Below are 11128 nucleotides of genomic sequence, written 5' to 3' on the forward strand. Positions count from 1 at the left end.
TAGTACCGTTTACAAAGCCCTAGTAAGACCACACCTGGATACTGCAGCCAAGTTTGGTCACCATATCACAAAAAAAATGTTGAGAGTTTGGAAAAAACTCAGAGAAAAGCAACCAAGATGATCAAAGGCCTGGAGGCTAAAACATATGAAGAATGGCTGCGGGACTTGGGTTTGGCTAGTCTAAAGAAAAGAAAAAATAGGGGAGACATGATAGCAGTGTTTCAGTATCTGAGGGGCTGCCACAAGGCAGAGGGCGGCAGGTTGTTCACCACAGCATCAGAGGGAAGGATGAGAAACAATGGTTGGAAACTGATCAAACCTGGAATTAAGGAGAAACTTCCTGATTGCGACGACAATCAACCAGTGGAACAGCTTGCTCCAGAAGTCCTGGGCACTCCATCACTGGAGATTTTTAAGAAAAGACTAGACAATCACCTGTCTGAGATGGTGTCGATGGCTCTATTCTATTCTATTCTATTCTATTCTATTCTATTCTATTCTATTCTATTCTATTCTATTCTATTCTATTCTATTCTATTCTATTCTATTCTATTCATATATATATATATATATATATATATATATATATATATATATATATATATATATATATATATATGAGAGAGAGAGAGATTTGCCCAAGATCACCTTTCTACCTTACTGTTTCAGAAAAGCAATTGTTTGTTACATTCCTTTCTGGGTGTCTTTACCACACACTTCCCCAAATCCTGACCTGCTTAAGCGTTAAATCACTTGTATCAATCTCCACCAATCAGAGTTAAGCCTTGATCACGAGCTGCATTATAAATCCTTCTGTTTTTAATCAATGTGCTAAAATTTCATTTAAATACTTTTTCACTCAGTCCACATTCCTTCCCTCACACACCCATTCAACCCGCTGCAAAATTTTATTTTTTATTTATAAAATTCATTAGAGCGGCGTGGTGGCTTAGAAGTGAAGATGCTTGCTTCTCATTCAGAAGGTTGATAGTTCAATCCTAGGCAGTGACAAATGTTTCTCTGTCGGGGCACAAAGAGAAAATATCTGCTGCAAACTTGGAGTAGGTGTCAGGAAGGGCATCTGGCCAGTAAATGCTCAGCTGCATTCAGTCACCCCAACATTGTCCCAAATCAAGGGATTACACAGTCGTAAAAAGAAAAAAACATAAATAAATAAATAAAATTTATTGGTTGCTGTCTTACCACAAGGTAACTGAGCCAAGGTGGCACAGTGGTTAGAATGCAGGAGCGCAGCTAATTCTGCTGGTTGCCAGCAGTTCAGCAGTTTGATTCTCACCGGCTCAAGGTTGACTCAGCCTTCCATCCTTCCAAGGTCGATAAAATGATAACCCAGATTGGGAACAATATGCTGACTCTGTAAACTGCTTAGAGATGGCTATAAAGCCCTGTGAAGTGGTATATAAGTCTATGTGCTATTGCTACCTATTGCTAACTCTTGGTAGCTTTCAATTATATATTGCCCATGCCACCACATGCTGCACCAGCTGTAGCTTCCAAATTTCAAACACCTCACAAATTGTTTCCTTCCTGGAAAATTGTAGAGTTTTCTTTTAGGGCAATATGTATTTCATAACTTCTCACCTACCAAATTACATATGACAGTGCAGGATAAATAGTAAGGTAAAGGTAAAGGTTCCCCCCACACATGCATGCTAGTCGTTTTCCGACTCTAGGGGCCGGTGCTCATCTCCGTTTCAAATCCGAAGAGCCAGCGCTTCTCCAAGGATGTCTCCATGGTCAGGTGGCCGGCATGACTAAACGCCAAAGGCGCACGGAACGCTGTTACCTTCCCACTGTAGTGGTCCCTATTTTTCTACTAGCATTTTTATGTGCTTTCGAACTGCTAGGTTGGCAGAAGCTGGGACGAGTAACAGACGCTCACTCTGTTATGCAGCACTCGGGATTCGACCCGCCAAATTGCCGACCATCTGATCAACAAGCTCAGTGTCCTAACCCACTGAGCCACTGCGTCCCTAGCAGGATAAATACCCATGTATAAATTAAAATACATGTAAAACCAATACAAATTTGTCAGTACATTAACTTAAAAGAATTAATTCTCTGGAAATTCATGGTAATGTACTTTATTAGACACTCTTCCATTTTTTAAAAAATTAATTATTTCTGAATCATTCAAACAAAGTAAATTTATAAATTAATTGCATTAATAATTATTCTCACCTGGGATATGTCCTCTCTTTCCTCCAATTGATTAGGAAGATCATGGCAATCATTTCTACTCTGTGGATTCAGCAGAGTTTTTCGATGCTCCATAGTAAAAACAGGAAAGAAAGGCCTAAGGAACTTGAACTCACTGCTCAGAGATCCATCAGCTAAGCATACCTCATAGCTGAAGGCCTGAGAAGGTGTCCCAGTGTTAGGATCCACACACTTGTCTTGTGAACTTGGTCCCACGGGGAAATTAGATGCAGAATGAGAACTTCCTGTGAACTTCCTTCGCTTCTGAAACTTGGTGGCAATAAACACCATGACAGAAAGCAGAAAAATGGATGAGATGGCAACCAAGCAAATAATCAAATACATGGTTAGAGTATGATCTCCCTCCTGCGGGACTTCGCCCTTAGGATTATCCATACTTTTCATGTACGGATCAGAGAAGCCGTCCACTAGAAGAATTCTTAGGGTCGCAGAGGAAGACTGAGGCGGATGCCCATTATCCCTAACTGCTACAATAAGAGTATGTTTGAAACTGTCTCGGCTATTCACCGGCCTCATGGTTTTCACTTCCCCATTCTGAGTCCCAACAGCGAAGAGACTCGGATCTGTGGCCTTCAGCAATTGATAGGAAAGCCAAGAATTCTGCCCTGAATCCCTGTCTGCTGCCACCACTTTGGTGACCAGGTAGCCTGTCTCTGCTCCCCTGGGAACCAGCTCCTTTGATGGAGAAGTGCTGTTCTGAAGGGGGCAGAGGACAAAGGGGGCGTTGTCATTCTCATCTCTGATAAGAACTCGGACCGTGGTTTCTGAGCTCAGTGGAGGCAAGCCCTTGTCTACAGCCCTCACCATCACCTGGAAATCTTGTATATCCTCATAATCCACAGATCGGATGGCATACAGGTTCCCAGTTTCGGAGTTGATGGAGATGTAAGAAGATACAGGGACATCCCTGATCTTCCCAGGCAAAAGCCAATAGGTCAGTTTGGCATTTTGTTCTGTGTCTACATCCACAGCGCGGACTGATCCAATGAGCAGTCCTGGAATGTTGTTTTCTCTCAAGTGCAAATCGTAGAAAGATTTTTCAAACATTGGAGGGTTATCATTGACATCTGAAAGTTGAATGCTAATAACTGTCTTGGAGGTGAGTCTGGGAGAACCTTGGTCAGTGGCTGTGATGGTGATGTTATATTGTGACATTTGTTCTCTGTCCAGTGGCTGTTGAGTCACAAGCTGGTAATAATTGTTCTCAGTCAGTTTTAGTATAAAAGGCAGGTTTTTATCAGTGTTGCAGCTAGTTCTGCCATTGTCTCCAGAGTCTTGATCTCTGATGCCAAAAAGTACCACCAGCGTTTCCGGGGGAGAATTCTCTGGTAAAGGATTAGTGATGGATGATACAACTATTTCTGGGGCATTGTCATTCTCATCTTCAATGTCAACAAGAACTTTACAGTAAGTGGAGAGTCCCCCTCCATCTGTGGCTTTGATGTGGAGTTCATAACTATGATTTTCTTCATAATCAATTTTCCCTACAAGTGTAATTTCCCCAGTATGGTTGTTTAAGCTGAATGATCGAAGCGCATCTGCTGGTTCTTGGCTAAAAGTGTAAATGATGCGAGCATTGGATCCAATATCTTTGTCAGTGGCTTCAACTTTACCAACCAATGAACCTGGATGACTATTTTCCATCAACTGCACTTTATAGACTGCTTGTTCAAATTGGGGAACGTTATCATTTGTATCCAGAATATTAATAATTATCTGTGCTGTGCCAGTTCTCCTTGGGATCCCTCCATCCACAGCTTCCAGAGTGAGAATAAACTGAGGGATCACCTCGCGGTCTAATGGTTTTGCCAAAAGCAGTTCTGCATATTTGCTACCATCGTTTTTACTTTGTACATTCAACTTAAAATATTCACTTGTGCTAAGTATATAGTTCTGGATAGCATTTTTTCCTTTATCTAAATCTTGTGCTTTCTGCAAAGGGAAACGTGCATTTATGGGAGTCTGTTCAGGTATTTCAAAAAGGAATTGATTCTTAGAGAATGTAGGGGAATTATCATTGACATCTTCTACTTGAACTTCAATTTTGAACACTTGCAAAGGATTTTCCAGCAAAATTTCAGAGAATAGAGTGCAAGGATCAGTCAGACCACACAAAGCTTCTCGGTCAATTTTATCCCTTAATATTATATTCCCAGAGTGAGGATCCAGCTGGAAATCCTGCCTGGAACTCTTAGAAATCAACTGTGCTCTGCGAACAGAGAGCTCCTTCACATCTGCCTTCAAATCTTTTAGCACATTTGCTACTATTGATCCAGCTTTCTTCTCCTCAGGCACTGAATAGTGGAACGGTTCACACAACATACCAGAGCTACACAGAGAAATAAAGAACAAGACCACTTGCCTGCTAGGAGGAGATACTTCCATTTTCTCAGCCTCTTTCTGGGAATATGATTCTTCGTAAAGCAGCTGCTACAATTTCTTTTATAGTTGTTATCAGAATCCAACAGGAGTTATTTTTTGGTATTCATGCTGGAATATTTTCTTCGGAAATTTCTCAAGGTTTAAACTGAGAGCTGTTGCCTTTTGTTCTGAGATTCCTTTGTCTAATGACTAGGTCATCCTGAAATAAATGAATCTCTCTTTTTACTGTTTGGTGCAATAGCACCACCTTGTGTGTAAAGTAAAATGGAGCACTGAGTTTATGAAACTCCTTTGAATAGGGCATTTATTCTAGAGCAGGGGTAGGCAACCTTGGCTCTTTTGTGACTCGTGGACTTCAACTCCCAGGATTCCTGAGCCAGCCATGCTGAGGGGAAAGGGAGAGGTTTCCAAGCTGAGCCATGCTGGCTCAGGAATTCTGGGAGTTGAAGTCCACGAGTCATAAAAGAGTCAAGGTTGCCTACCCCTGTTCTAGAGTATAGAATAGTGTGTGCTTCTTTTCAAAAGAACAAAATGTTATACAGTCTTGGTGTCTTTTGTCATATCAAGATAATATATTAAGAGCTTTCAATTTAGAGAAAAAGGATTGTCCCTGGCTTGTATGAACCATGACTTTTGTTCTGATTGTGCTGTAAAAGTATATATAGAAACATCTGTGGAGATTATCAGACATCCAGGTGACAGTTTTTTCAACGGTGTTTTTTCAAAAGGCAACTGGACTGTTTTTTCCCTTGAGGAAGAAGAAGCCATTTCACACCTCACCCAAGAAGCTTCATTGGTTATGGCATCGCCCCTTACTTTCTGCCACAACCAACGTGCTGGTTATCACCTATAAAGCCCTACATGGCCTGGGTCCGGGATATCTGAGGGAACACCTGCTGCCAGCATCAAACGCCCTTCGCCCAGTGCGCTCCCACAGGGAGGGTCTGCTCAGGGTCCCGCCGGTAAGAGATTGCCGGCGGGTGACACCCAGGGATAGGGCCTTCTCGGTGGGAGCGCCTGCCCTCTGGAACCAGCTGCCGGTGGAGCTGAGAACTGCCCCCGACCTCCGATCATTCCGCCGTGGCCTGAAGACCTGGCTCTTTGAGCTCTCGGGCCCAGGCTGAGGAGAAATTTTTAATTTGGGGTTCTTTTTAATTGAGTACAGGGTCAATTTAATATTTTTTAATTCGGTTCTTAATTTTTGTATTTTGGATTTTTAATTCCCTGTAAACCGCCCTGAGTCCTCAGGGAATAGGGCGGTATATAAATATAACTAAATAAATAAATTTGCATAACTAAATCTGCTTTCGTCTTTCAGATCAACTTTGTCCTTGGATGTCTATGGAGATTCTCAATCATCCAGGTCATGGTTATCCCAAAAGTTGCTTTTTTTCCAAAAGACAACTGGACTTTCTTGGTTTTTTTTCTTTGAAAACATCTCGCTTCTCATCCAAGAAGTTCTTCAGTTTGTCCTGGGATAGTGAATATATTCTAGCACATATCAAATATTGAATGTATGAAACTTTTCCAATCACTGGATAGAGATGTTATTGAATGATGTACTGTATGGCTGATGCATTTTTTTCAGTATGTGGTTCTCCCACTCCTGCATCACCAATCCAGCCACTATTGCGGTTATAAGCATAAAACAATCAGATCCAAAATTAACCTACAAACATTTCATAGACGCCTATCTCAGCTATGGGCAGGAACTGGCTCAACTGGATCTTGGCCCTTTTATCCATACAGCTAAGGCACTCTGATATGTAACTGCTATGGCCTCTTCAATCTACATTTACAACCCAGATATTATATTTCCTTGAAATATGGACTGAATCCAGCCAAATACATATCTAGTGGTACAAAAATGTCTACTAAATTCAGGGTAATGATAGTAGGACTTTTTGGCAAGAGAATCTGATGAGAATAGGATTTTAAGACAGGTGGTAATTAAGTAATAATCATCAAATAGTTTCAGTGAAGAAAACCAGATAGAAGACGTCATGTGGGTAGCTGCCCAAAAATCTCTGTGAAGTTCTGAAAACAAAAACGGACCTACACTGAAGATGGAAAAGAGGTGAGTAACTGGTAGAAGTAGGTTACAATTATAGAAGTAATATCAGGAAGATTAATATGAGTTGAGGTTGGTGTAGGATGCCAAGAGCAACAATATAAAAAGCTTCTTCAGATAAAGGATATTCAAAATGAGAGGAAAACCAATGAATCAATACACCATCTACTCATTGAAGATGTCAAAATATTACCTGAAAACAGAAAAGGCTGAATTACTCAACTCCTTTTTTGGGTCAGGCTTCACCAAAACAGGATATGTGCTCTACCAAAAAAATTGTAGAGAAGAATATTAGGGTGATAGGGAAGGACTGATACTTGATATTGATAGCAGAAATGAAACCTGATATTGGTAGAAGCATTTTTAGAGAATATCAATTTACTTTGAATATAAATGAATTTAATTTATGAATTAATTTAATTAAGGGCAGAGGAATAGTCTTTCTGATGGTCAGATTGAACTGTTCTTTCTTTCTTTCTTTCTTTCTTTCTTTCTTTCTTTCTTTCTTTCTTTCTTTCTTTCTTTTTCTTCTTTTTTTCTTGCCTCCCTCCCTCCCTCCCTCTTATCCTATCTAGATTTATCTACCACCTCTATTCAAATGGACTGTAGATGTAATGCAATAATTAAAAACATAAGAGTTTGAAATATAACAATAATAGCACAACCCTCCAAACTAAATTATAGTTAATGGCTGCATGTTCATAAAGCATCAAACATCTACTCAGCATTCAGTCATGAGAACAGGAGACATCCTTGATTTGGAGAAGGAGACAGCCCACTGTTCCAGGTGAATTGAATACCCCTTCACAGTACACCATATATTAAGAGTTGAATGTCTGCAAATGTTAGAATAGAATAGAATAGAATAGAATAGAATAGAATAGAACAGAACAGAACAGAACAGAACAGAACAGAACAGAACAGAACAGAACAGAACAGAATAGAATAGAATAGAATAGAATAGAATAGAATAGAATAGAGCTGGAAGGGACCTTGGAGGTGTTCTAGTCCAGCCCCCTGCTCAAGCAGAACCTATACCATCTCAGACAAGTGGCTGTCTAGTCCTGCAGCCGTTCTTCATATGTTTTAATCTCCAGGCCTTTGATCATCTTAGTTGCTCTTCTCTGAATTTTTTTCAAACTCTCAACACCTTTTTTGTGATATGATGACCAAAACTGGCTGCAGTATTCCAGGTGTGGTCTTACTAGGGTTTTATAAAGCGGTACTAATACTTTGCGTGTTCTTGATTCTATGCCTCTGTTTATACAACCCAGGATTGTATTAGCTTTTTTGCCTGCTGCTGCACAATGCTATCTCATAGTCAAGTGATTGTCCACTAGGACTCCAAGGTCCCTCTCACAGTTACTGTTTTTAAGCCAGATCTCGCCTAATCTGTACTTGTACCTTTGATTTTTCCTGCCTAAATGTAAGACTTTGCTTTTCTCCACATTGAAACTCATTTTGTCAGATAGAGCCCATTGTTCAAGTCTGTCAATATCTTTTTGGATCCTGGGTTTGCCTTCTGGGGTATTGGCTACTCCTGCTAGTTTGGTGTCATCTGCAAATTTGATGAGTTCCCCTCCAATTCCCTCATCTAAGTCATTGATGATGATATTGAAGAGTACTGGACCTAAGATGGAACCTTGTGGTGCACCACTGCTTACTTCTCTCCATGTAGATGTAGTACCATTGAGGACTACTCATGGAGTACAGTTTGCCAGCCAGCTATAGATCCATCTGGTGGTGATGTTGTCTATTCCACCTTTTTCTAGCTTACCAAGGAGTAGGTTGTGGTCTACTTTGTCAAATGCCTTACTGAACTCTAAGTATATTACATCGACAACATTTCGCTGGTCTACTAGTTTAGTTACTTTATCAAAAAATGAAATAAGATTGGTTTGGCATGATCTGTTTTTAACAAACCTGTGCTAGCTACTAGTTATAACTTTGTTTGCTTTTAGTTGCTCGTAAATCTGTTTTTTGATTATCATTTCTAGGATCTTCCCAGGTATTGATGTTAAACTGTTTGGTCTGTAGTTTCTTGATTCCATTTTTTCCCCTTTTTTTGAAGATGGGAACCACATCAGCTCTTTTCCAATCCTCAGGTACTTCCCTGCTGTTCCAGGATTTATGAAAGTTACGGTTCAATGATTCTGAGATAACATCTGCCAGCTCCTTCAGAACTCTGGGGTGTAATCTGTTGGATCCCAGCGATTTATATTAATCAAAGTCAGATAGGCGGTCTGTTACCATTTTCTTGTTTACTTTAATTTTTGTTTCTAGTTTGTCTTTTGCAGTATTTTTTTTTTTTGGTATGTTGGGCTATAGTTTCTTTTTTTGTGAAGACTGATGCAAAGTATGAGTTAAGCAGCTCTGCTTTCTCCCTGTTGCCTGTTATTTTCTTGCCATCTTCTCTCTTTAGCGGACCTACAGTTTCCTTGAGTTTTTTTCTTGTTATTAATATGTTGGAAGAAACTTTTTTTATTATCCTTGATTTCTGTTGCAAGTCTTTTTTTATCTGAGACTTTGCTTTCCTGACTTCATCTTTGCGTGTTCTGGCTGTCTGCTGATAATCAGCTTTAGTTATGTGAACCTCTTTCCATTTTTTGTACTTGTCGTTTTTGTCTTTCAGTTTATCAGAGAGATCTTTGTGCAGCCATGCTGGTTTCTTCTTGAATTTGTTTTGTGTTTTTTTTTTTTTGCTCAATGGTATTGTGTTGGTCTGGGCTTTTATGATTACATTTTTCAGAGTTTCCCACACTTCTTGGATTGTTTTCCCCTTTAGGATTTTCATCCATGGGATCTTTCCTAGGTTGTCTCTGAATTTGTTAAAGTCAGCTCTTTTGAAGTTTAAGACACTGGCTTGATTGTTTTCTATTGCTAGTGTTTGCATTATATTAAATTCCAGTATGATGTGGTCACTTTCACCCAAGATTCCAGCAATTTCAACTCCCTCTATCATTTCTTCTCTATTAGTAAGAATTAAGTCCAGTATAGCTTTACATCTAGTTCCCTCCTCCACCTTTTGGATGACAAAGTTGTCATCTAGGTTGGTTGGGAATCTGTTTGATTTCCCGCTCGCTGCAGAGTTTGTCTCCCAGTTGACAAAGTCCTAGATGACTGGAAGAGGGTCAACATTTTATCCATTTATATCAAGGGGGGAAAGGAAGATCCAAAAATGCATCAAGTAAATCAGTTTAACATATCTGATAAGATATATGAATGATCTTGTGAAGAGAACATTGTTAAAAAGAGCATAATAATTATGGTATCAGCTTGGTTTTCCCAAATCGAGAAATGAATTACTAATGAAATCACCCATCCAAAAACATGATACAAGATTCTTAAAACAAGTCTGACAATCTTGTATAATGATTTTAACTAGTAGCTTCATTAGTATTTCATATAATGTCCTTCTGCTAGACAAGAAAAGTGCAATTATCCATATGTAATGAACTGCTGCTCTAAATGTGCACGAATAACTGACTGCTATATATGACTGACATCCTCATATCCATTCACTTATCTTATGTGGTTTGTCTTTTCTTTGTTGTCTTTTGTATTCAATTTATATATGATTTATTTGATCACTGACCAAAATATCATCTATCTAACATTAGTGAATTATGAAGATCCTTTTGAATCTACCCATCCATTCCCCCATCAATCTTAATTATTTTGTATTACCTGGAATGCAAAAGAATTAATAACATTGCTGGTTCCACTATTTACTTTTGCATATTATAAACTAATAAAACTTTAAGAATTAGAAATTAATATTAATTTTAGAGCCCTGGTGGCTCAGTACTTAAAGTGCAGTATTGCAGGCAAACTCTTCCCACAGGCTGTAGTTCAATCCTGATGGGGCTCAAGGTTGATTCAGGCTCCCATCCTTCTGAGGCCAGTAAATGAGGACCCAGATTGTTGGAAGCAATATGCGAACAATGCTTCTACATTGTAAAATTCCCAGAAAGTGCTGCAAAGTGCTATCAGGTGGTATGTAAGCCTAAAATCATTTCTATTATTTAGACAGCCTTGGGATTAAGTTGTTTTATAGACAATTGTTTCTATTTGCATTTCTACAAATGTATTTCTCCTTGGTGGAGCAGTGGGCTAATGCCTCCTTAAGTAACACCAGCTGCCTGCAATTAGTGCAGGTTCGCATCCCACCAGGCTCAAGGTTGACTCAGCCTTCCATCCTTCCGAGGTAGGTAAAATGAGGACCCAGATTGTTGGGGGCAATAAGCTGACTTTGTAATAATGCCGCTTGGGGTGTGTGTGAAAGCCCTAATAAGCAGGCATATACATAGAATGAAGGCTACTGCTAAGCTTGTAAGCCGCCCTGAGTCTTCGGAGAAGGGCGGGATATAAATAGAATTAAAAAATAAATAAATAAATAATCTGTATATTTTGCTGTCTCTGACCAAATCACCT

The 11128-nt window shown here is 39.5% G+C and overlaps 1 protein-coding gene across 1 annotated transcript in view; it reads right to left on the minus strand.

The window, feature by feature from the left end:
• Positions 1 to 4598, minus strand: part of LOC310638912 (uncharacterized protein) — a 76919-nt gene extending 72321 nt beyond the window's left edge. Inside the window, exon 1 of the mRNA XM_083360274.1 lies at positions 2203 to 4598. Within this exon, the coding sequence (XP_083216400.1) occupies positions 2203 to 4563 (2361 nt within the window). The 5' untranslated portion in view covers positions 4564 to 4598. The remainder of the gene's footprint in view (positions 1 to 2202) is intronic.
• Positions 4599 to 11128: the final 6530 nt, after the last annotated feature.

The sequence above is a fragment of the Vipera ursinii genome (genome assembly GCF_947247035.1).
Source record: "Vipera ursinii genome assembly, chromosome: 3".
NCBI classification, from domain to species: Eukaryota; Metazoa; Chordata; class Lepidosauria; order Squamata; family Viperidae; genus Vipera; species Vipera ursinii.